At 36.0% G+C, this 27,457-nt stretch overlaps 1 protein-coding gene across 6 annotated transcripts; it reads right to left on the bottom strand.

Moving 5' to 3' along the window:
* Positions 1–35: 35 nt before the first annotated feature.
* Positions 36–26,636, bottom strand: map4k5 (mitogen-activated protein kinase kinase kinase kinase 5). 6 transcript variants are annotated; one of them, XM_052572058.1, is made up of 33 exons: positions 26,453–26,636; positions 25,587–25,768; positions 22,675–22,732; positions 13,965–14,055; positions 13,785–13,849; positions 13,639–13,694; positions 13,464–13,511; positions 13,324–13,366; positions 13,169–13,241; positions 12,316–12,447; positions 12,015–12,077; positions 11,784–11,865; positions 11,289–11,408; positions 11,018–11,096; positions 10,069–10,127; positions 9,790–9,857; positions 9,147–9,191; positions 8,888–8,948; positions 8,599–8,815; positions 8,202–8,287; positions 8,060–8,101; positions 7,824–7,908; positions 6,490–6,569; positions 6,336–6,396; positions 5,788–5,905; positions 4,585–4,643; positions 4,401–4,504; positions 4,098–4,275; positions 3,911–3,979; positions 3,719–3,811; positions 3,544–3,614; positions 2,472–2,527; positions 36–960 (listed from the first exon to the last, which is right to left on the bottom strand). In XM_052572058.1, the coding sequence occupies exons 2-33, from the start codon at positions 25,692–25,694 to the stop codon at positions 873–875; spliced, it is 2,658 nt and encodes an 885-aa protein (XP_052428018.1). In that variant the 5' UTR covers positions 25,695–25,768; positions 26,453–26,636; the 3' UTR covers positions 36–872. The 6 variants fall into 6 exon arrangements, with proteins under 6 accessions (XP_052428018.1, XP_052428019.1, XP_052428020.1 ...); XM_052572059.1 differs by having other exon boundaries at positions 5,788–5,902; XM_052572060.1 differs by having other exon boundaries at positions 8,906–8,948; positions 26,453–26,634.
* Between the last annotated feature and the right edge of the window lie 821 nt (positions 26,637–27,457).

The following is a 27,457-nucleotide window of genomic DNA, read 5'->3' as shown; positions in this document are numbered from 1 at the left end:
CTTGTGTATTGATGATTTTGACAAAAATCCCAAAGTGTTAACAATTGCCTTTTTATTACAAAAGCTGCATACATTAAAACCAAAGCAACGGAAACACTTGAGATATCACAGCAACCTCACATCTCCCATGTTTTGTCATTTTTAAATACAAAAAGAACATGTACAAAAGTGCTTACAAGGTGCAAGTATCGAATTAAACTTACTTTTAAAAAGAGATAACTGAAATTTTAAAATATTACTCAAGCTGGAAAAAATAAAAGAGCAACAACAAACCGAGAGAAAATGACCTGCAGCAGAAAAATATTCACTCAGTAACATGAGGGCGAGATGCTTCACTCACATGACTCAGCTGAATAAATAACACTCACTCATTCTCCCAAAACTCTCCCCATTAGCCGGCATGAAAACCTGACATTTTAAATCTACAATTAACACGAAACCTCCAAAGTTAGTTATATTTAATAAAACCGTTCCCTTATATGGCACTTTTTGAGCAGCAACGCATTTTGCTCAATGTTCTATCTTTACAGCTTTAATGTTTTTTAAATGTTTAGAATGATTACAATATTTAATACAGTTTAAAAAACAGGTATTTAACAGCACTATTGCCTGCATCTCTGGCGATTGCTTGCTTGATTTACAAAAATCTGACTGGCTGCTGTAGATCTGCATGCTGTTTGATTCTGGATGCCCGAAGTGGCGAGACGTCTGGCTGTCTCTGGCGGTGGGCAGCATATGGCATAAGGCTGCAGTGAGATTTAGCAATAAACACAGTCTGCACATCAGCTCAGCTGTGGTTGTCCAGCGTCGGTGCCGTTCCGGAACGAATGCATCATGGGTACTGCGGGCCTGAACGGCTGAAGGAGGCGGAGCTAATAACTGTTCTCATGTCCAGCCAGGATGTAGAGGTTACTGAGAGCAGTAGGGTTATCTGTAGGCCGGCTCTCCAAAACAACAACCCTAAAATACACACAAATATTAATACACAAATACACTTCTCAAAATCAACATGTGCCATAAAGCGGAGATGAGTGTGAAAGTGTGGAAGAAAGCCATGATTATGCAAATGTCGAGGGGTTGCGTGAGGTTGGTGCAAGCGGGAGGCTGGTCGTGTCCTCAGATGAAATTACAGCACGGAGACACCAGCTTGGCACTGCCAGTGTAAATAAAATATGGAGATCTCAGAGGGAGAGTGAAAGAGAGAGACAGAATGCGCTAAAGAGGGTTTTGGGGTGGTGCAGGGCCATTGTTTATGTGGCATCAATGTATGGTGTCACAGATACGTTTCTGTGGCCAAAGCACACATGCGCGCACACACACACACACACACACACACACACAAAGTACAAGACAAGTAAAGCATTGAATATACATTAAAATGTGGCCTCAGAAAACTGCTGTCAATATAATGCTTGTTTTATTTACATATAAATGTACCCCCTTTAAGCCATTTCTGAATGTAAGAATTGTCTTTTTTTTTTTGCTGATGTCTTTTTTTTATTGCATTTTATTCACTTATAATTTATTTAATTAATGACAACCCTAAGAGCCTGGACACTTATTTTGTTAATGAAGAAGAATAGTGGGCAAAAATACATACTACCATTGAAAATTTTGGAATCAGAAAGGCTTTAAAAAAGAAATTAATATTTTAATCAGCAAGGGTGCATTAAATGTGAAAGACATTTACAAGCTTCCAAAAGATTTCACTTTGAAATAAAGGCTTGTTCTTTCAAATTGTTTATTCATCATTAAAAAAAAACCCACCAACCAAAAAATTCTAGTTTTTTTTTAATATTTTTACAAAAGATGTTAAAGTGCATTGATTATAATAATAATAAATGTCTCCTGAGCACCAAATCATTATATTAGAATCATTTAATGAAAAATCACATGACGCTGAAGCTGGGAATAATGGCTGCTGAAAATTTAGCTTTGACCTTAGCAATAAATTACATTATTTTAGATTGTTATTTGATTGTTATTTTAAATTTTAATAATTTCACAATATTACGTTTTGTTATTTATTTTTGGTGAGCATAAAACACATTTTTAAAACTGTTAAAAAACAAACCACCCCCCTTGTAACTGGGACCAGTAAAAACTACAAGTCTAACTAACGGAGACAGCAGAACCTCATCAGTCAGCTTGAGTGTTAAATTGACAGACCTAATTTAACCCCGTATGTCACACAGAGCTCAGGTCCCCCACATAAACCTAACCCAGGGCTTCCCTCACTATAGAAACAAACTCAGCAGAGACACTACATTCTCCCTGTTGGCTTTTTTCCTCCTCATGCCTCTATTTCTGTCCACTGTATGTGCGAAAGTAAAAAGGCTACATGCAGAGTTTCTGGGAAGACATGGTGGCAGACAGTAATGTTTCCAGGAGACAGAGACGAAAAAAATCGAAGTAAAAGAGTGATGATGTAAGGCAAGAGAGAGACAGAAATGATTTGATCTAGTTCTAACCTGTCTGATCCCAGGAGTCTGAACACTCTGCTTGGGTCTGAAATCTCCTGTGTCACCTGCAAACAAGTGGAAATATCCTTTAATAAACAACTGTACACCTGCAGAAGAAAAGGTCCAGCATTACATCACTTGATCAACAATGGATCCTCTGTAGTGGATTTTGATGTGAGATGGACTTTTTTATTTTAAGAAGCATTATTATGGACTCTGACATTATGTCTAGAAATAATGGTTTGAAGTTAAAAGTGTCTTAATAAAGGATTTGTGTCGATTTCTATGTTTTTATCAGCTGCTTGGACTCTCATTTTGACGGCACCCATTCACTGCAGAGGATAATTTTCTCCAAATCTGTTCTGATGAAGAAACAAACTCATCTACATCTTGGATTGCCTGAGGGTTAGTAGATTTTCAGCAAATTTTCATTTTTGGGTGAACTATTCATTTAATAATGATAGACCACAACCTCCTACTTAGATGTTCTCTTATCCCAAAAAGTTTTAATAATGGGCGAAAATATCAAACGTGGGTCATGTTCTCAAAATACAATGGTTGGCAATGCAGGTGCACCACCTGGCAGGCTGTACACCTCAACCCCCCCCCCCCCCACACACACACACTCTCTCTCATACTCTTTTGAGGGGTGTAGGTGCCGACCGCTTTTCATTGGAGTCAGAGAGGAGAAAAACAGCTGAATAATTTAATCCATTACTCTCTGGCCAGCTGGAGCTTTCTGATTGTACATGAATTTTACATCATCCATCAAACCCTGTCATCTATGTCTCACACGCACACACAAACACTATCATATTTCATAAAGACAGTCCTTCACCTCCAGAAGACCTTTGTCCTTTTATTGTACTTCTATTACATGCTGCAGAGCCAAGAAACATGAAACAAAACCTCACACACATAATACAAATACATATCACTGTATGCGCGTGCGCTCACACACACACGCATATATAAGTTTCACCAGAAAGAGTGCTTGTGCTCACATCATAGGTTTGAATGCATGAACAGATAAAATAAATATACACTAATAATGCAATGTTGGCACCATGTCTGCGTTTACCTCGTTTGATTTGAAGTTCTTCCCTTGCATCCCATGTTTCCAGAAGGCCAGAACACTGTCCTGGAGACACACTGACAAACACACACATATATAAGGTTACACACATCCATCAACACACTACACAACAGAATAAAAGCATATCACAGCTGGATGAGTGCAGAAGTGGATCTCTCACCTACAGAGTCGACACAGAAATCGAAGCTCAGCTCAGACGCCAGTTTCTTATTAGACTTCAGCTTTCCCTGCAAGTTCACTATTTTTACGTTCTCTATACAAACACAAGAAGAGAGACAACATTAGAAATATTTAATCATTTTTGTTTTTGGTAAAATAATGTTTATCATATGTTGGATGATATTTCACTCACTGTCCAGGCACACAAGCACGGTGTCTCTCTCTAACTGTGTCACATGGATCGCATCGACCTGGTTACCTCCTACAGACAGATAAATACACCATCACTTTGTTTTACTAGGTTATTAGGTAGTTTGCTAGCATGGTATAGGACAGTATAAAAAAAACCAGAATAAACTGTGTTTGAGAGAGAGCCACACCTGAGCCGATCTCAGTGAACCAAGAGGAGCAGGAATTGAGATTGATGGTCTGGAAGCGAACCACCTGTCCCGGCTCAGTGCCCTTACTGACCGCCACACACATCAGAGGATACTCCTGCTCAGGGACCACCAGCATCTCAAACACACGCAGCGGACTCGGTAACGGGAAATCAAAGTGCTATGTGAGAGAGAGAGAGATTTAAAAGCTTCTTAATGTCATATGCCATCTTTTGCTTTATTCAGTCGGGATTTAATTCAACTTTCCTTCTGGTTTGCAAATACAGTTTTTTGTGTGTGTCTAACCTTTATGAGCATGAATCTCTCCATGGGTTCGTACCACTGCAGCAAAACAATCCCAGACTGCAAAGCTCCACAGAGATACTTGTGACCTGTGTACGGATTCCGCACTGAGAGAAAGAGAAAGTGAGCAGATCAAACTCAGTCCGAGTGTGTGCGTTCATAAAGGAGTGTATGTTTAAAGCTTTACCGATGCAACACTTGTGGCATCCCTTGGTGTCTGGGATCTTGGTGGTGAGAGCAAACCTCCTGTGAAGCAGACAACAGTGTGTTAACTGTTAACTACAATTAAAAATACATTTGGAAAAACTGAAAGAAATCTGAAATTAAATAAAAACTATTATTAAATTTCTATTAAAGTACAAGTTGAAATTCTAAAATTACTAAAGCTAAAATAAAAAGTAAAATAAAAATATTAAAATGACAAGTACATAATTACTAAAACTGAAAATGTAAAAATAAAAACTACTTCAAAATTTAAACAAATAATATAGCACATAGATAAACAGGGATGGACTATGTCAAAAAAAATAAAAATTATATATATATATATATATATATATATATATATATATATATATATATATATATATATTAAAAAATATCACAATATCCAATAATTTTGTCTACCTAAGTCCCACCTCCACCATGCCCTTCCCCTCGCCGAGAAACATTGCCGAGATACCCCATAAACACACACCATGTTCAGTTTGGTTTTACTTTTCTTAGTTTGAGCTTGAACTAACAGAAAACATTAGCTTTGTTGATATGTTGGCGTTGCTAATAGTTTCCCCTCTGTTCGTATCAAATTTTTGTTGAGGAAAAATAATAGAACCCAATTTTAAGTTCATCATGGTGAAGTTGGCCTTTCTAGCGGTGATTGAAAGAATAATAAATGCATATTTGTGTCATATAGTAATGTCTTGAATAAATATGCCTATTTTCCAATGTTTCTCTTTGTAGACAAATCTCATTGTTATATAACAATGATAGCACTGTTTTTAAACTATAACTTATATTTATAACGTATGACTAAAGTCATGCAGGGATTAAAAAGAATTCTAAAACAAAAATGTAGCTCGGAGGTCTCTTTTTGCCCATTTTTAAAAAAAAAAAAAAACAGCTTTATTTATTTAGTAGCAGGGGTAATTTAAAGTACAATGGAGTTAAAAGTACTTAAGTAATTAAGAATTTATAGTGCTATATCTCAGCTTAATTAAAAAATTATACTGTATATTAGGATTAATGTAAGTATATTAGGAATGTATGTATTCCTTATGTATTTAAGGCATTTGTTTTAGTGACAGAAGCTCCACAGTGCAACAGAATGACAAGACAGGACACAGATAATAAAAAGAATAATATAAGAATATACAAAATTGTGTGTGTGTACCTGGGCAGTATCCTGTCAGGGAATCTGTGGGTGTGGAACTGAGTGGCCAGTCCAGGTTTCCTGAGCTGTTCAAACAGCCCAATCAAATTATGGGAATACAATTGAAACGTCTTCCCTTTAAACGAGAGATAACACACATCAGATGTGTACCATACACCGTGTATAACTACACACAGGATATCCAACGTATGACAAAATTCATATCATTTGTGCTGATGAGAATGGAAAAATGCTGCCCCGCAGAAATGAATAGTCATTACTCCCAGCACAAGGAAAAGCTGAGCTGTGTAGTTATGCAAGTTGAATCAAAATCAGATTAAGAATGAGGCCAGAAAGATGATGTGATATTAGTGTGTGCGTGTGGGTCTAGAGGACAGAGGATTGAAATTTTACCTTCTGATTATGGTGATTTAGGCATTAGAAGAGCCAGCAAGCAGTGAAATCAGCCGTGAACAGAGAGAAACAGACAGACAGGGATCATGTAGGTACTGCAGAGAATCTCAGTAACAGAAAGACAGAAGAGCCGCTCCCACATCACTCTCACTCACCTGATAATGACATCAGATTATTATTGATTATGTACAGCCATGTGCATCGCCGTGGAAACAACTGAAACACATCAAAACAGCATGTGATGAGTTCATGGACCTGTCAGCTATTCAAGGTCAAGGGTAAAGGTGAAAGTCAGAGTTTAGGCTGTACCTGCTCCATGGAGGCTTCATGCAGCTCATTTAGGTTCAGAGTGTAGATTCCGTCTTCAGTGCCAAATATCAGATACTGGTCTAAAAAAAAAAAAACAATAACCAAAAGTAGTGTTTACAGGCTGATATTAAAGAATCATAAAAAAACAACAACAAACAACTACTACTACTACTAAGCAGGACAACTGCTTTCAACTACGGCTGCTTATTTTAACCAGTTAACTGTTAACAGACTACAAAAAGTTGGACTGGTTAATACAATCAGATACACTGTTTAAAAAGTTTTTATTTTCACTAATTCATTTAAATATTTTAAAAGGTTTGCCACATGGTTAAAATACGATAAACATTAAAACAAAATTGTTTTTTTTTTTTAAGAGAAAACAGGCTCATTCAGAAATAGGCCTAATGCATCCACAAAATGTAAACACTGTAAACATAGCTAGGCTACTTTAGTTGCCCTCACTCCACCACAAATTAACAGCATTTATAAAAGATCAAGAATTAAAATTATTAGGAAGCTAAAGCTATATAAACGACTGAAACTGAAACCAACATTGGGTTTCTCATTTGACACCAAATCAAATGTTTCCGTATTCGTGATGTATTTGAATGTCAAAATATTATTATGTACATCACTCGTGTTCCAATATCCACATAAAACAAAATGTTTTTCATAACATCATGGCGGTACGGTGATAATGCTTAACTTGAGATTTTACTACATATTTAAACTGAGCAGTGTGTTTTTTTCCCATATGTTTGACTGACTATTTTACTAAGATAAAGGACAGGCTGAATTGTCAATGTAGTGCGCTGGCGCAATCACTTAAATTTTTTCCTTCTAACAGTGGAAACAACTAAGATAATGGGAAATGTAAAATGCTTGCTTTTGTGTACATTCATAATAAAAACAAATCTTTGTTTGTTTTTTTTTAAAACAGGCCTACAGAAAAATAGGATGCCGCTTTCTGCCATCTTTGTTTCCTTTCGCACAGCACAAAAATGAACCAAAACTATTTTTCTTTCATTTTCTTTATTTACTATTTAAGTAAAAATATACATCTCATATTTATTCATTTTATATATATAGCCTAGCTTTAGTATTTTTTTTGTGCTATGTGATATTATATGACCATGTGATTATAAAAATGCATTAAAACACTAAACAGTTATTTTAAATTTGAGCAATATTTTAAAATATTACTGCGTTACTGTATTTTTGATCAAAATAAATGCAGCATTGGTGAGGATTACAGACTTACACTATACATAAAGAAGACACTAAAACACTACACTTATCAGACAGACATTCATCGGTTATCTGCACATTACCTTTTGTTTCTGGGTGAATCCATGAAGTGGCACAGTTAATTTTAAGAGGACAACCATCAAAAACCTTTGAGAAGCAAGCTCCCATCTACAGACACAAAGAGAGGTAATATGTAAGTTTATAACAGCTATAAAATACAGAATTAAAATAACGGAGTGAGCAAATAGCTGATGAATAGTGAGATTGGTAGATATTAGCATTTAGTTCAGCTTAAGTGATGTGTGATGATGTCACTCACCAGGACTTTGGGAGTGGGCGGCAGGCCGTTAATAGCAGGTTTCTATAATAAGAAAACAGAAAAATGAGTACAACATTCACACAACATTCTTTTCATGCGTCACACTCGTCTCGGCAGGACAAATACCCAAGCACACACTTACAGGAAAATCTTTTCTCTCTTTCCTCTGGGGACGGCCGGGAGGTGATTTTGAAACATCTCCATTTACACTTTCATCTGAGTCTTCCTCTACAGAAAGTAAAAGAGAAATTGGAAATATTCAGTAATTTATTATGTTTTTTGTTTTTTTTTAATATGTCATTCAGATTTTAAATATGGTCAACTTCAGTGGTCAAATACTTTTGTATATTGCACCAGATGAGCAATTTACACCAATTTCACCAGTTTGGTAAGCCTTACAGACTTCTTTCAGAAACATTAAAAATCTTTCTTAATCAACATACTTTCCAATACATCTATATGAAAGTGGTACATAAACAGTATTTTGTGAATAAACATGATTTGGAGAATAAGCGCGCGCGTGTGTGTGTGTGTCTTACCGTGGTTGGCGGTGTGTACGAGCAGCCCTGGGCTGCTGACGCTCACAGACATGTAGTCTGAGTGGGTGTGTTCTGTGTTACTTCCTCTCTCAGGTGTGCTCTGTCTGCGATACACTGGTACAGACCCGTTATCAGAGCCCGTGAACCTCCGCACCGTCTGAGCCCCGTCGCTCAAACCAAACTCATCAGACACACTGCTTGACCGAGCCTGAGAGGGCTGATAAAAATATGAATTTGAAAATCACACCAATAAAATTATTTTATTTATATTAGGTATTCGCACACTTACACACACGTTCACAGTTACCTTAGGAGGAAGCGGTGGTGGCACTCCCTGTTTAAGAGTTGAACTGAGAGGGGGGAGATGAAATGGAGTGAAAAAGAATAGAATGACTTAATTGTTTTTTGCCTGTGATTAATTTAGCAATTTTTAAGGCACATATTTTTTCCCATGCTGATTTGACAGAATATGATTTATCTTACAAGCAAGCCCCAGAAGAATATAAAGTTTTTAAAAAAGTTAAAAGTGTAAGAGTAGCCACACTTACAGATCAACATCCTCAAAAGCATCTTCTAATGGAGCCAAGTGCCCTCTTCAGAGACGGACAAGAGAGAGAAATGGACCGAAAGAGACAATATTAATAAGCTAATTAGTTACTTAGAAACTGAATAATGGAACAATTTTGTTCAAGAAACTGAATAATGGAACAAATTTGTTCAAACATAATTATTTTTTTTTTTACTGTGATACCATATTTAGCATTTTACCTTTTGTATTGCAATGATTTACAACATGCATTAATGTTTACTTTATTTGGACTCTTTGCGAGAGTTAATTTTAAAACCTGCATGGAGGTTTCCTTTGTTCTGTTAAAAAACATCTACACAAACCAATTCTTTACCGTATAAATAACTCATCCTCAACGCTCTTCAGAAGACTCCTTCAGTGGAGGAGTGCACAAAAGGGAAAAGTAAAGGAAAACGGGGAACAAAAACACAACAGACCAGTCAAAGTAGAGGGGATGCAAGCAGAGCTCAAGCGAGAAAGGAGGAAGTGCGCAGACTTGTGGGGACGTCAGAGAAACGAGGCAGACAGAACAGGGAAATGACTGCTTGGGGTTTTTTCATGCCGGTGGCAGAAGCAGGAATCAAATTGTTCATAAAGTCACAAAGAAAACTTTTAATGGTTACCTGGAGGTGATGGGACCCTCTGTGAATGGGCTCCAGGGGGAGGAGAAATCATTGTCCTTCGTTACATCCTAAATGAAAGAACCATACATATACAGTTTCAAAACATGCAAGTCAGGTTTCATTGCATACCTGTTCTGGGCAAATAGTTAATTACTCCCAAACAATGACACTAATATTCTTATTGAACGGGAGTTTGATTCTGTAGTGTATGTGTGTTTTGTCTGTTTGATTAATATTAGTGATGTATTGACAATCTGGACTATGCAATGCTTTTCTCACCATCTCAGCACTTGCTTCAGTCTCCTTCTTCATGGGGGGCTCAAACTTAAGCCTATCAACTGAAAGACAGAGACAAGAGAAAACACATTACTGCACTTCTTAACCTAGCATGCCATAGACAAGACAAAAACATTTCACCGTCATTTATTTGCATTCTGCAATTTTTTTTTACATTCTGTTCAACACTATTGGGGTGCTTTGAACAAAAATTGTGACAAAGTTTAAGCTAAAGTCTAAACTTGAAGTACCACATCTCCGCCACAGGGGGGCTCAAGACTATGCATTTCTATCCGAACTAATAATACGAGCTAAAACTCTTCAAGAGCAGAATAAGACCAAGAGATGCCACTTATTATAAATGTGGTCTGGAGTGTGTGGTGGTACATCATGTTCATCCGTAAAGGTTAAACATGTTGAATTAGCTAAACAAGGACATATGATAGACTTCTACAAGCCCATAACCTACATCCTAACAATCAACTAAAACTTTGCAGTGTTAGAATAAAAAATAAAACAAAATGAGGACATCCCTAAATTCCCCCAATGGGAGATTGTTTCATATTAACCACATTTAGATTCATTTTCTATACAAACTATACAAATTACAGAGTACCAATGTTATGCCATTTTAAATCTTAAACCATCACAAATTCTCATCTGACAAATACAACAGATCAGTTAAACAAATCTTTAACCACAGGCACCAGGCTCCTCATTTGATGCCATGTGTCAAACTTACTCCATTTGGATCCCAAGGAGTAACTTTTAGTAAAGCTATTACTTAGTTAAAATGACTAGTATTATATAATGAAATGTACTATTTCTAGTCGGCACTAAATGGAGCACACAAAATACATTCTGTCAGCCGGTGGAACTGTTTCGGGGTTCATTGGGTATAGGTAAGTCAGTGAGACACTCATAATCATTCTCAGGCCTGTGATTCACGTACAGTTGATCTGAGACTTGGTCTTTTCAGCACGAGAGCTCCTGCTGTGGGACGAGCGGATGGTGTGGCGTTCTGAGAGCGGCTGCGGACCAGAGAAAGAATCATAGTAAAACTATGTATACCACCACAGACAATTGTTTGCACACATTTACTCATACACTGAAACTCTAACCCATTTACACACAAACTCTCACAGAGTAAATTTACATACTAACTTGCCATCTCTTTCATACATGCACATCACAAACACACGCACACATGCACATTGAGTTACCTCAAAGTCATCTTCATCCCCCTGACTGAAGTGAGATTGATGGTTATCTGGGTTGTTCATCTTATCAAGTAGCTCTAAAGCTAACCGTCGAGTCAAACCTGTCTGAGCCACGAATAAGTGCTGCATGCAAACACAGAGACAAAGTAGTGTAAGCGGCTGAATGTGATGTAGGAATCAGACAGTCAAAGATAACAGTACAGAGGAATTTAATCAAGAAAATTATTGATATTGACGGAAGGTGTGTGTTGAACATTTTTAATATTACACATCATAGCATATTTTTTTGATTGTGATACTCTTTACAGCAGCATACTGCCAATTCAAAAAAAGTTATTTCAAATTGTAATTATTCAAAACTACCAATTTTACTCCATTTTTAATCAAATGTTTATATTTCATTGCATATGCACATAAACTTCCACTGAATGAGTTAAAGAGCTTTATTGTGAAGAATCACTAACTGATAAAATGGAGATGTAGAGAGGACATTTTTACCGAGAGCAGCTTCTCAGCCGTTGGCCTCTTCTTCGGGTTCTTTGTGAGGGAAATTTTAACAAAGTTATGGAAGGCTGTAGACCTGCAGAAAAGCAAGACCGTTAAAACCGAAAGGGAAAGAAACAGGAGCAGGGGATTTTACTTGTAAAACACTCATTCAGAACACACACTATATTTCTCTAGTACGCCAATGCGCAAACATACACATACAAACAGGTCAGAGAGACTCACCATTTGGTCTTGTCCTTTAGCTTGGGTGGCTGGAAGTTGCTTTTAGACATCAGAAATAGAGCCCTGGACATACACACACACACACAAATAGGAAGAAAGGAGGAGATCACAGAAAGATACAAATCTCTGAGCAATTATATGAGAATTTGGTGGTAGTCTTATGGTTAATTATCTTGGCTGAGGACAAAGAGGATTTTTGCACATAATTAAGTTATTAAGATTCACTATAACTCTGGGCCCGGAGCAAATGCATTGATTAAAAACATGTCTGCTCATTGGCAAGAAGAGAGTGTCTTTAAACCTCATGGGATGGAGGTCAAACATGGGCGGCTGTAGCTCTGCCAGTTCTATGGATGTGATTCCAACAGCCCAGATATCACACAGATGATTATAACCTCCATTCTTCTCCACTGCCGCCACCTCTGGAGCCATCCTAGGAACACAAACACAGAGCAGACAAGACACGTGAACTAATATTGAGAAGTTTTTTCTTTTTAAAAGATATGAATGCCTATTCAATGTTGTTAGTAATCATAAATGTTTCTTGAGCACCTAATAAGCATCTTTGAATGATGGTGTGACACCAGAACCATCACATGAGTAAATGACATTTAAAAATACATTCAAATAGAAAATAGGTCTTTTACTTGCAATAATATTTCACAACATTTCTGTTTTAAGCAGGATTTTTAATCCAACAGTTACAACCTTTGTGACCTTAGAAGGCCTCTTTCAAAAACAACTTATGGTCTGATCAGACTTTTTATAAATGAGGGGAAATGGTTTCTTAACCGTGTAGTGCTGTGTGCTCGGTTATCAAAACTCATCATGAGCAGAAATACACACAATGTCTGATTAAGTCACAAGATGTTATAAAACGCTCCTGTTTACGGAAACTTGTAGAGCTGCATTTTTGTCTCATGAGCTGAACTTCATGTGCACTTTGTGTGTCTACCCTCATCTAGCTGACTGTGTTGTCACAACAGTAAGTTATAGTTCACAGAGATCCTGAATAAGCCGTTCAATCTGAATAAGGAAATTATTGCCATGTTTGAATGTCTGATCAATGTTTGATGTTTGATTTGTGCTGAAAAGAATATGTATACCAAGCATATTTAAATGAGGCTGCTTCATTATCACAGAACAGGTCTTACCAGTAGGGCGTCCCAATGAAAGATTTCCTTTTTGCCATGGTGGCCGTTATTTTAGCAGCCACTCCAAAGTCCGCTGCAAAACAGGAATTTTTTTTTTACATTCAAATTCAGTAACACAAAAACACACCCTGAAATCATAGCGTGACACCTCTCACCTAATTTGACATCTCCATTGTCGGTGAGCAGAATATTCGCTCCCTATTGCACAATAAGTTGACAGTTATTAACTGGCATGAGAAAGATAGGCATAATGCCAATATAATAAACACATATAGTGGTTATGAAACCATGTTACCTTGATGTCTCTGTGCATTTTGCTTTTGGAGTGCAGATAAGCGAGACCCTAAAACACAGACACACACACACACACACACACACACACAAATTGATTCAAGTTGTTTAAAGGGTTAATTTTATAATACAAAAATTCTTAACAGCATTAGACCATGTGGAGGTGTGAACAATCTTACCTGTAACGTCTCTCTGCACACATAGGCAATCTGAATTTCTGAGAGCGGACCTGTAACTGCACATGTACACAAACACGCACGTATTTAGCAGTAACAGGATAAAAAAAAAATGGAGGGTGCATATTTTCTTCACACAACCAATATACCATGATAAATGTCTTGTAAGGATCCTCCACCGCAGTATTCCATACAAATCCACAACTTCTCACGGCTAGAATGAAACGGAGAGATCTTTAAGTTTAAATGTGGGTTATTTAAATAAATCTTTAATCTTGTGAATATCTGAAATCTTATGTTTTATAATCTCAATAAAATGTATTTGTTACCAGAGGTAGCTGCCAAAGTAAGCCACAATGTTGTGATGGGTGCATTCCTTCACCATAAAAATCTCTTGCTGGATGATTGAGAAATCATCACCTGAGAGAGAGGAATCAATATATGAGAGCAGTATAAATAAAAACCATGAAAAGAAAAACAGAGTGCTCAAATCCGGTATGGACAGCATGAATGTTGAGTGCTGAGAGTGATTATTATTATGATCACGAAATGAGGGAGAACTTATCGGTTTTCATTTACTTCTCCTGAGCATATTTTTGTGATTTAGTTACCACACACAAAAAAAGACTTCCAGAGCTGGAACTCCTTCACTCTTTGATCTCTGATGCTAAATAAAGCCTGTACGTGTGATGGGTTTCCCCTCGTCTCTCGTCACGGATAATTCGCTTCCTTCTGAATCCGTGTAAATACCAACACACATCATGACACACTCAGATCTCTTCACAAATGCATCTAAAACTGTCAATGTATAATTTATGACCAGCATATTTGCCGGATGTGTCATTATCCCTATTATTAATATGTGTTTCAGACTGAGTTGAACTGGAGTTTGTGGATTTATTTTTTAGTATGAACACTTTATAAATACGCTTTATTAAACGTGTATTATAACACTTACTGCTTTGTATATAATTTCTAAGAAAAAAAATAAGAAAATACATTAAAGGCAGATCTCAAATCAAATATTTCAATGTATCATGATGTGACATATGAAAGAAGATTAAAGATGCTATCAGTCAAACTCACACACTTCAAACTTCACAAACTGCTTCATTACAGGAGTGACTCACACACCTTTACGTTTTAAACAGCTTTCATTAATTGTGTGACTCAAAGACCTGGCATTTTTGTCCGAGCACATGATCTGTTTACGACTTGATAGCTGTGATACACTATATACTCTGCATTGTTTCCTGCAGGTGGTGCTGTTTCCTGTACATACGAATCTCTCGATCGGTTCACGACAGCAGAAAATCTCATCACTCATGATGATAGCATACTATTTAATAGATAAAAAAAGAAAATGCAAATACGATGGAGAAACGTTTCTTCTCTTAAAAATATACAACAAAGTGAAATATGAATAACTAGATTTTTGAGTAAGATCATTACATTGTAAAGACTGTTTTGAAATATGAAGACAGAGGTAAATGTAGTTTCCAAAAACAGCCTTTCGATACATTGTATAACCTCAACCCAATAATGGATGTTAACCGGCTGTAGCCACTTCTCTATTCTGCTGCAGACCTTTAACTTACAAAGTCGCACACAAAACAAAACCACCTCTGTTTCACATGACTCTATGATGCGATGAAAAAAAAAAACATTGTGGTCAGAAAAGTAATGACTGGAAGGAACAGTCAGTCACACTTTTGCATTTTAACACCTCATTCCTAGCACACCTGTAGCATCACACTTTTGCATTTTAACACCTCATTCCTAGGACATCTATAGCATCAAACTGTATGTGTGTGTGTGTGTGTGTGTGTATGTGACAAACAAGAATCAGCACAGCTATGAAGTCAAGCCTACCAGCTCTGACCACTTCCTCTCCGCTCAAGACAAACAGGCCATGCCCAAGAGTGTGTGTCTGTGAGATAATGTGAGCCTGTGTGTGTCGAAGACAGTAGCTGGGCCTGAGGGTTTGTCTGCTGAAAGCTGAACTCAGGCAGCTTCCTCTGAGCTCGATGCACTTCTCAGAAAACAAGCTGTTAGTATTTAGTAGTGTCAGTTGCAATAAATCAAGCTAGCCATGACTAAACCAGTCCCCTTTTGTTACAATCACCCAGCTCCTCAATCTTTTGGATTAGAATTCCCACAAGCACAAAACTAATTACAGTTTGGAGGAGGATACACCACTCTATAAGATTATTTATCCTGCTGTTATTCATCACCATGCAATCATTTTGAATTGACATTCTTTACAAATATCACAAATATCCTGAATTCACACAGTAATGCAGATCAAATATTTGTAAGAAATAGTTCACCTAATAATGAGAATTGTGTCATCATTTGCAGTGGATCCCACTGACATTCTTTAAAATACACTACAGTTCAAAAGTTTTGGGGCAGTAATATCTTCTAAGCAGCTATTCAATTTAGAATTGCAGGTACTGCATATAATTTTACTCATTCTTGCAGGTTATATGCTTATAATGCAGAAATTTCTTACAAACACATGGAATTTACCATTTGTGCGTTTTTAAATTCCTGGAAATGTATACAAGTAAGTGTTTTTAAACCATACAGTACAAAGTATTGCAGTAATATTTTAAAATCTTTAAAATTGTAATTATTACTGTGATGACAAAACTGAATTTTCAGTAGTCATTACTAGGGAAGGGCAAAAAAAAAAAGACGTCGATAAAATATTGATTCTGAAATTCTGCGAATCGATAGTTAAACATTTAAAACATGTTTAAAGTGAATCTTATCATTAGTCTTCCCTAGATGTCACCCTCATATTTACCTTTAGCGATGTTACAATGGAAAGCTGATACTGGGTGCTTCTCATTTCTTAGTTGTGCATCCACATTTCCTTTCCTCGCTACCTTTCCTAGCGTTTTAGCTCACCCCCCTTAGGATACGAGGGCAGGATGTAAGGAAAGGAAATGAGGACAGAGGAATCAAAAGGATGAACATTGGAATATTCTTGACCACTCAAAGCGTCATCAACTGTGCTAAAGGGATCTGCCTTTGTATTGTTAAAAGGCCTCCTGAAGCGCCTTGGCAGTTTCAAATGAAACAGGAAGACAGGGCGGGACATATCGAGCAGCCCCGCTCCCTTTTTAAAATAACCAATAGCATTTTGTTAATATCTGCTTATGTCTAGAGCCACTGAGCTTGGTAAAGCCACATTTAAAAGTGACAGTCTAAAAGATTACCCACTAGATTCAAACAAAATAGTGATCATAAACATGCTGAGGCTGTGTGGTTTTAAAATGGTTTAATATATGCCGATGCATATGATCCACTCCGTGCAATCGTGACTCCGGACCAGAGCCAAAGTCCAGATAAGACAGTGCGCGCTGCCGCAGTTCGCCTGACACAACGCAAAACCAGACCTCAATTGCCTCAACCCAAAAAGCATATTTACTGTCTTAATCGTTCCCTATCACCTACATTGTGCACTATGTGTCATTCACTCTACAGGAAATAAGACACTGTGAACAAGTGAATGACCTCAGTCAAAGCTTCAGCTTCTATTTACAGGTGCTGATCATAGAATTAGAATATCATTAAAAAGTTTATTTCACTAATTCCATTCAAAATGTGAAACTTGTATATTATATTCATTCATTACACACATACTGATATATTTCAAATGTTTTGTTTTTTTTAATTTTGATGTTTAGAACTGACAACTAAGGAAAATCCAAAATTCAGAATCTCAGAAAATTAAAATATTGTGAAAAGGTTCAATATTGAAGACCCCTGGTGCCACACGCTAATCAGCTAATTAACTCAAAATACCTGCAAAGCTTTAAATGGTCTCTCAGTCTAGTTCTGTAGGCTACACAATCATGGGGAAGACTGCTGACTTGACAGTTGTCCAAAAGACGACCACTGACGACCATTGCACAAGGAGGGCAAAACACAAAAAGTCATTGCAAAAGAGGCTGGCTGTTCACAGAGCTCTGTGTCCAAGCACATTAATAAAGAGGCAAAGGGAAGGAAAAGATGTGGTAGAAAAAAAAAGTGTACACGCTATAGGGATAACCGCACCCTGGAGAGGATTGTGAAACAAAACCTATTGAAAAATGTGGGGGAGATTCACAAAGAGTGGACTGCAGCTGGAGTCAGTGCTTCAAGAACCACTACACACAAACGTATGCAAGACATGGGTTTCAGCTGTTGCATTCCTTGTGTCAAGCCACTCTTGAACAACAGACAGCGTCAGAAGTGTCTTGCTTTAAAAAGGACTGGACTGCTGCGGAGTAATTAATGACATAATTTTTATTTTTGGGTGAACTATCCCTTTAATTTCTAAAAATAAATTAAAAAAAAGACACCAAACTTTTGAACAGTAAAGTATCTTACACTATGGGGTTTCTGCAGGATTTTTAAGCTCAAATTTAATACTTTTAAGACCTTTTTCTAAGACCTGAACACAAAAAAAATCTATACCATATGAGCGGGGTAAAGCAATGTCTATAGTACCATATAAAGTATCATAAATTACCATAAAATTACTTTAAAAAGCATAATTTACAGTTCAGATACAAGTTTTTCACAAAAACTAAGTTTTAAAAAAAATTATACATTTTACATTTCAGCCTTTAAAGTCAAAAGTATTTTTAATATATTAATTTAAACCATTATTATCAATACATTATTATTTCAATATGTTCAGATACAAGTTTTTCACAAAAAAATAAGTTTAAAAAAATTATACATTTTACATTTCAGCCTTTAAAGTCAAAAATATGTATTAATATATTCATTTAAACCATTATTATCAATACATTATTATTTCAATTAAATATATTAGGGGTGTGTATTATTTATATTATATATATATATATATATAAAAGACATCTACAAAATGTTCTGGGATTTAATCGATAAAGATAATTAGATGATATTTTGTTGAGTGTGTTATTGTGTTGATATCTTAAGGACTACCATGGACAGCTGACTCTTGATTTTTTTTTAATTTTTATTCTTAATATTCTGTGTGGTCAGTTCACAGCAGTAATAGAACTTAATAATTTCATATGAAATCATAATGTTAGCTTTTTGAAGTTTAACCCTCACATTCAGCATATCTCAATTCTGGTCTTCCCATCCCCAAATTTAAGACCTCTTGAAATCATAATTAACCCCTTAACTGTCACTCACATTTTTGAACATTGACTTTGTAGTGCACAATCCAAACTTAAATTTGTATAATTCATGAACGAAAATATTTTGTAACATGATGTTGATGTACCATTTTCATGGTAATGCAATGTCTGATTTTAAAATGGGTTTTAAAGGATGAATTTTGAGTTTTTAAGTTTTCAGTCAATATATCATTTCTGATGATTTCTAAAATGTGATAGAGAAAAAGGCAACAAAAAAGTTAAACAAAGGTCAAACCTCCAGTTATAATTTAGATTTTTGAGGGTGCACTCTTGTCATACATTAATCGATTACTTTTCCTACATAATTTTTAACAAAAAGTATTGGGAAAATATATATTTGGGAGTCTTAGATCTTTCCAATGATATATAGTTTGTCAAGATTAGATTAGATTTAATTGTAGTATAGTGAAGTAAACGTAGACGTCCCACAGGGTGGACGGGTGACAGTTAACAGGTTCAGACTTTCTTGTACAATTTAAGACTTGTTAAGGCCTTAAATTTGAAACAAAATGTATGACTTTTTAAGACACCGCAGCAAACCCTGATAATACATGTGGTTTGTCTTCAAGGAAGATCAGACAAGATTTTTTAAATTGTCTTGTGCACTAAAACTGTCAGATTGGAAAGAAATGCATGAGGAACAGATTAGGTGAACTCTTTATTTGGGTACACACTTAAAATTAAATAAGCGACTTACATGAAGAAGCTTCACTTCTCTTAAGACATTCTTATCCAACTGTAACATCACTTACCAGATCTCTTTAGAGTTTCTGTGGGTCAGTGGTAGAGCACTGCGTTAGCAGCGCAAAAGGTCATGGGTTAAATTCCCAGGGAACACACATACTGGTAAAAAAAATGGCCTGAATGCACTGTAAGTCACTTTGGATAAAAGTGTCTGCTAAATGTATAATTGTACATGTCTTAATTTTCTAAAAAAAAAAAACAAAAAAAAAACAACCACCAGATTTTAGACAGAAACAAGTATTGCCAATATATTGGAATTTGTGTAAAAGAGATCAAAAGAAAGGCTGCAAGAATAGCCCACAAAATGCTTTGGGAAACACATGATCTAAACCTATTAGCCAGCTGTTTGTGATACATTTAGAACAAAGTATCAGCAAATTAATCCCAAATTAAAATAGGGGTAAACATTATTTAATCTTATTTACAATTAATGACTTCATTATAATTAGTCATGCTTGGCATATTTTATCATTGGGATTCATATATAATATTTCCACAAACCGAACTATGACAAAAACCACCCATGCTCTCTCAACAGTGGAACGAGAGCCCAGAATACCACAGTAAAAAATGCTCTCGACAGACGTCCTGCTGGTTAGAAACACTGACTGGATCATTTCTAAGGGGTGGAGTGTTAAAAAGCCAATGAACAAAGAAAGAAATCCGTTCTCTACATCAACAAGTGTGTCTCAGCTCAGTCGAAGTTGTTTTTTGTCAAGGTTTTTTTCCTGCAGCAGGGTAAGAGTGTGGCTAGTGCAAAAAAAAAAGTTGTGAATACAGTCAGCTTCTCAGTTCTCCATGAGATACCATTGGTGGTCACACACAACTCTGCACAAACACAAACAGATACACACAAAAACGGCTTTTAAAGATGACTCCTATACATACAAGAATGAGTCAGCTTTCTTGTAAAGACAAACACACAAGAGCTCACACCTGCTTTCAGGTGGCTATCAGATTCTGCCTGTTTTTCAAGCACACTTTGTTCCAGATGCTCCTCTGGTGCCTCCCTTCTCAAAAACTTCAGACGATTTCACAAGACACTGGATCACTTACAGAAAAAGCAAAATGACACAACCAACTGAAGGAATCTGATAACCAATCAAAAGCATCATGTGATCTGACAAAAACAAATGCACACACTTCACTGAGTTCACTATAAAAGGTCAGTCAGCCTCTATTGGGACAGACGTAACGTTAGAATTCAAGCAATCAGAAAGCATCAGAAAGGAAACTTGTGTAACTTCATTCTCTACATAGTATTCTCAATCCAAACCAGTCACTCTGTGGAAAAAATGATGAACTGATGTTAAGTTTAGTAATAAGCAATGCCAAAGATTTACAATTTCTTCAGCAACCGCCCAAGAAAAATGTCAGTGGGTTGAGGCAAATTTGTAGGTGAATTCACTTTCCTCTCTATATGACTGTGCCTTCATATCCTGTTTTGTGGTTTTATACAAGATGCGAAACACTTCAAAAGTGTCAAACAGGGGTGTTCAAACCTGTTCCTGGAGGGCCACTGCCCTGCAGTGTTTAGCCCTAATCCTAATTAAACACACCAGAACCAGCTAATCAAGGTCTTCAGAGGGTTGTGGCTAGAAGGGATACAGCTATAGCCAGAAACAAACAATTAATTACATCTTCTATCTATTAGATTGTGTTTTATTAACATTTACACCTACCCCAACCCTAAACCTACCCCTTAGAGTAATGCACATACAGTAATTGTTGTTTAGCATGACAAAAATGACACCATATTGATGTGTGCTTGCCCAATAGCTGCAGCTGTATTCCTTGATTCCCTTCTAGCCTTAACCTTTTCAGACAGACTAGAAACTGCCAGGCATGTGTATGGAGTATGGTGAAAACCTATTTGACAGTCCAGTGTTCTCAACTAAACAGCAATTCAAGGCACATCTTTGAAACTCTATGGGAAGTGAAACTTTATTTTTTACCTAGTACAAGAATACTAGAGATGTTCAAATCTATGTTCATACTTTAAATATCAGCATGTTATTTTAAAGTCAAGTGGGTCCTGTATAATAAATCTGTTATGTCCACCAGTCCCCTCAATAAAGTGACAAGCAGATATTAAAGTATTCACTGAAGTGTGGCACAAAACGCTCTTCAGAAAACTTTCAAATTTCAATTATGAGAATCTCTTTTCCATTGTGAAACACGAAACAAAATTTTAGGGGGAAAATCCAAATTAGACTTTAAATAATTTAAAAATGAATAATAAAATAAATGAACAAACAAATATGTTGGCACAATTTGACACAAATTTGGCACAAATTGAATAATAATAAAAAAATACCGGTAATAATAAATTATGGTTATAATTAGCAAATATTAAAATACTAAATTAAACAAGAAATATTACTATTGTAAAACGTCACTATGGAATAAAAACAGACCAATTAAGAAAAACAGTATAACAATAATAATAAATCGTATAGTACAACTGTAAAATTACAATGCAATCACACAAACCATATCGTCATTTCAGTTTTATTTTGATTAACAGTAAGCTTTATAGCTGATCATCCCATTTTAATAAATACATTTTAACATGAGTACCCAATATATATGACTGAATTAAAATATTTCGACCTTACAGAGAGTTTAGACCACTTTACTAAGTGCTTTCAATGACAATGTTTGTTTCTTTTGATCTGGCTCTGAATGATTTAAGTCATCTCTTGGGATACTTGAAGTCAAACAAAGCCATGAGAGCATGAGAATGGAACAGCTTTTACACAAGGGGGAAAAATAACAGTTTTGTCTATAATTCAAGGAGCTCCAACTTTAAACGCTATAATTTGCACATACATAATGTTTATTATGAACTAACTGCAACTGGACATGTGTGAGAGCTACAACCAAAGACCATTTTCAAGCGAGGGAAAAACCCTGCATAACTCTTCACACTCTCTTAAAATGTTGGGAAAAGGAGGTGCTAGCGTTCATGTACATCAACCTAAACAACCATTCATTTCTCCTTTCATTCTCCACTGGTGAAAACAAAACAGGATGTGTCTAACGAACTACGCCACAGACTTTACACCACACCTCCTCAAGCTCAACAGAATGGCCTCATACTCACCGGGCTCAAGTTTGATGATTTTCACTGCTGCAAGCTCTCCAGTAGAGATATTACGAGCCTGCAGAATACAAACACAAGAAGGGAAGAGTGATTTAAAGAGGAGAGAGTGAGAATAGTTTCCGATCAAAACACTGGAATGTGAGCGTGTAAGTGAGAGCAGTGTCTCTGATGGAAAGAGTCATCGCTTCCAAATGGAAGTAGGACGACAGCCATCAAAACACATAAGCAGATTAAGCACACACAGAAAAGAGTCTTGTGGGCTGTCCTGGATGAAATGTCTATTTAATACCTCTATTTTAGACAACTAGCTTTAAGGTTTACACACTTATTTGCTAGTAATTTTTCTTGCCAATTCCATTAACGTTTATGATTAATGGATATGGATTTTTTAATTAACTTTAAAAGTGAAATTTCAAACTCACCATACAAACATCTATGACATTATAAGATTTTATGCATTTCTCAGACATTCTCAGGGGTTTTTGTGACTGAGTGAGCTCTGCAGATTGCCATATAACCTGCAGGTGTGATTTAGCTGTTCATAAAAAGTGTTTATCTTAAAACAGAGCCAGATAAACAGGCCAGTATGATTGTGTGTGAATGTGTGAAACAACATGAGTAGCTAGACATATCCACATCTGGGTTAGAAAAACAAGTGCTTAGAAGGAAGTTACATGTGGCCTGAGTCTCAGTGAGAAAAACACAGCACACCACATGTACCACCAATTCATTTAATGCCGTCCATCGATAACACACAACAAAGTAAATCGGTATGACTGCTTTGTACTATCTTTACTGTACAGTAAAGCACACAGTAGCACCATGAAAGTTATCAGTTCCCTGAACCAGGTAACTACATTTTATTACTAAGCAGCCGAGATTACGCTAACCATAGCCCTAAATCATTATGAATACAGTTAACTAACCTTAATGCAACTTTAAACTATATTCTGTAACCCATTATGCTTTAGAATACAATTTTTAAGCTAGTTTGTGACCAGTAAACCAGCAAAGCTAAAATTTTTCATAATTAAAAAAAGACTATCGCTTCTGTTTGTGTTAAAAAGCTGTTTTTTTGTTCTATTTAGGGCTCTTTGAAATGTTATATTTTTCTCTAAATTCTGTTTTGTTTTTCCTCAATCCTGAATACACTTAAGCAAAAAAATTTAAAACTGAGATATAATGGTTTTAGGTTTCAGTAAACAATAAACTTAGGACCCTAAATCGGACGGATCAATGCTGAACCCTCAGATCATCCACATAACCAGCAGCCACACACCCAGCCAGGAAGTGTGTCCAGTGAACAATAACAGAAGCAGTGAATGTAATACGCAGACCTACACACACACACACACACTCTGCTGAATGAATGGAAACTACAACATTCACCAGATTTCCAAGCACTTCCAGACCGCCGGCTACATCCAAATTCCTGGGGGACAATGTGTGTGTGTGTTTAGTCTCCAAATAAACAAATTAAACACTCATGTTGCACTCAGACTCAGCCAAATGCAGTTAATAAATCTTTGATCAAAGTTTCCATGAGATCAAGTATGATTTTTTTTTTTTTTTAATTTATTAAATCTCTTGAGCATAATTCAGAATGAGAACTCACAGATCCCACATGCCCTTTTCATTTTCAAATATTTATTTCTACTGCATTTCTCAGCAAAAACTTATGAGCAAAACTCCCAAAAATTAATTCAGTTTTTAGCCAGAATAACCCACAAAATAGATTTTAACCTTTTCTGAAGAATTGCGTGTGCATGTGTAAAAAACATGCCACTAAAACGTGAGCAGTGATTGGTTGCTAGAGTTTTTCTATATGTGACCCTGGACCACAAAACCAGTCTTAAGTTGCTGAGGTATATTTGTAGCAATAGCCAAAAAGTCATTGTATGGGTCAAAATTAAAGCTTTTTCTTTTATGCCAAAATCATTAGGATATTATGTAAATATCGTGTTCAATTAAGATATTTTTTTAATTTCCTACTGCAAATATATAAAAACTTAATTGTTGATTAGTAATATACATTGCTACGAATTCATTTGGACAACTTCATAGGCGATTTTATCAGTATTTTTATTTTTTATTTTTTGCACCCTCAGATTACAGATATACAAATAGTTGTATGTCGGCTAAAATATTGTCCGATCCTAATAAACCATACATCAATGGAAAGCTAATTTATTCAGCTTTCAGATGATGTATAAATCTCAATTTTGAAAAATTGACACTTAAGACTGCTTTTGTGGCCCATGGTCACATATATCTCTGTAAAACTTTGCAGGAGTGCTCGCTAGGTCTATTTACATGAAGTTAAAACCAAATGGTTCTTTTCATGGAAACAACCAGCCACATATGTCATTAATACACTGAAAAGTTATTCTTCTAAGGAGCTACTACTGAGACATTTTCTGACCTTATATGGCCTTTTTCTCTTGAGGGATTTGGAAAGGCAGTAAATGAACACATGCTGGGATAACACACGGTCAGGAATGAGTCTCTTTAGATTCAGTGCTATAATTTATGCAGGAAATATTCCACGTGTGCAAAAGCCAAACATTTCCTGAATATGAAATTCCCACATTTTTAAGAGCATTAGGTTCCCTAAACAGCTAAAAAAAAAATAACAATATTAAACAGATAAACACATTATTAATTTGTCTTGCTACTGATCATTTCAGTAGCCCTCTGTATCAACTGGCAACCGAAGCACCTAAGACTGATGACTCCAGGTAAAATTTCTGACCCAAAATGGAAACATTACCACCACATAATCACATTAATAAACTGTTACTGGCTAAAATTGAAGTCAAATATTAATTGCACACATATACGTACGTACATATATTAATGTTTGCTATATAATAGAGTCGTCTCATGCATCCCAGTTATAATGGGGCCAGTACCTTATACACATCTCCATAGGTTCCACTCCCAACTCTCTGGATAAGCTCAAAGTCGTTCTGTGGGTTTCTGCGCTGAATCTCCCCTCCGGACCGGCCCAGCAGATCCATGCTGTCGGACTGGAGGATTTACTACTTTAATGACCCAGATTCAGTTTTACAGCAGACCTGAGGTACACATCCTCCTGAAAAATAATAGAAACCAGAACAACATGAGATTAATAACAGCACACCTAAGCTTAGACAGCAACAGTTAGACAGATAAATAATAACTTAAAGGCATTTTATAAAGACAACAAAAACATCTATTAGCAAACTGTTTAATAGCATAATTTAATTGGTTCAGATACTTATACTTTTATAAGCATATTATTTTAAATGAAGTATAGAAGATTTTAAGATGTACATTCAGTTATTTGAACACATGTCAAAATTATTGACGGGTGTCAGGAAGCGTTAACTATCCAAAACAGGTGGTTTGTTTTAAAAGTTCCCCCCTCATGGTGAGAAAGACCGTTTTTTTTAAAGTTTCAGTAGTGAAAGTATAAAAAAAAAAAAAAAAAAAAGTGTCTGAATCTCCGCTTATGAAGCTAACGTTAACTCAGCTAACTTCTGCTAACTAATCTCACATAATGACTTCAGCTTGAAACTTCATTTTTAAAGACCAAATATAAACATACAAATATGTTCATAAAGCATAATAAAGAGTTTATAGATATATAGTTGCATTTAGCTGGTGAGTGTTTTAACAGCCTTTCGCTCTACGTGACAGTAAAGTTCAACAGAAGCTAAAGCTAATGCTATAAACAGCGTCAAACTACAACGCTAAATAAATAACTCAAATTCAGAAACTTTGATTTAAACTTCACCATTTGTGCGAATAATCGTTGTCCTCGGAACTCATGCAGATTTAAAGTTTTCTTAAATGTTCATCCGAAGTTCATTTTGCGTCGAAATAACCATCCAAACAGGAACAGAGAGAAGAGCAAACTAACTTCAGCTGAAGCCAGATCACCAGACCTCACACACACACGCACACACACACACACTAAAAACCTCGCACAGACACGGATACACGCACGCGTTCGCACACACGCACACACGCACACACGCACACACACACACACACACTCATATGAAAGCAAACATACTATATAAAAGCAAAGAAAATGTTAAAGCGTTACACAATATCTCTTTCACTTTAATTCACTCACTGTTAATTTCACTGAGCATTATTTGAGCCATAATGGTACCATTGTAGGGACAAAGTAGAAGCTGGTTAGACAATGGTTACAGTCAATAGTTATGGGGGAAAATAAATAAGAAAAGAATATATACAATACTTAACTGGTGTTATTTATATTTGGTGTCTTCATTTATAAGATTTATTTTCCTTGTTTTAAATGATAAGTCATAACTGCTATCTACAGCTTATTTACAGTGCATGAAATCTAAAAAATCTTGACAAAACATGTATTTCAGTAAAAGACAGGTTATTATGGCCTTTCATTCTTTGACACCTCTTTATTTGCTTTTCTTTCTTGTCCCCCCGTTGTTTTCTTTTTAGTGTGTGCGTAGCGCCATCTAACGGATATATTTTCAGCTCCACATAGAGATGAATTTCTAATGGTTATTAGTTTTTTTTGCAAATTCGCCTTCAGAGTGAGGACAGAGAGATACGATAAAGAGAAGACACTATTTAATAAACTAATTATTATATTACTAATTAATGTAAAAAAGTGTTATAAATTGTTTTTTCTAAGCGTAAATGGCAAACATTGTTAAATCTATTATTCTAAGCCAAGGGATTCAGTGTGGATAGGTCTAGATAATAACTGAATCCTAGATAATGACACTGATATGAACAAAAATAC

The sequence above is a fragment of the Carassius gibelio genome, chromosome B13, assembly GCF_023724105.1.
Source record: "Carassius gibelio isolate Cgi1373 ecotype wild population from Czech Republic chromosome B13, carGib1.2-hapl.c, whole genome shotgun sequence".
Classification (NCBI taxonomy): domain Eukaryota; kingdom Metazoa; phylum Chordata; class Actinopteri; order Cypriniformes; family Cyprinidae; genus Carassius; species Carassius gibelio.
This window is presented reverse-complemented; position numbering and strand designations above follow the sequence as displayed.

Coding starts and splice junctions, on each gene's coding strand:
- map4k5 (XM_052572058.1), bottom strand. CDS start 25,694: ATGGATCTGCTGGGCCGGTCCGGAGGGGAGATTCAGCGCAGAAACCCA. Junction 14,056..22,674: donor AATCATCAAACTTGAGCCCG/GTGAGTATGAGG, acceptor CCTCTCTCTCAG/GTGATGATTTCTCAATCATC. Junction 961..2,471: donor AGACTCCTGGGATCAGACAG/GTTAGAACTAGA, acceptor TGTGTATTTTAG/GGTTGTTGTTTTGGAGAGCC.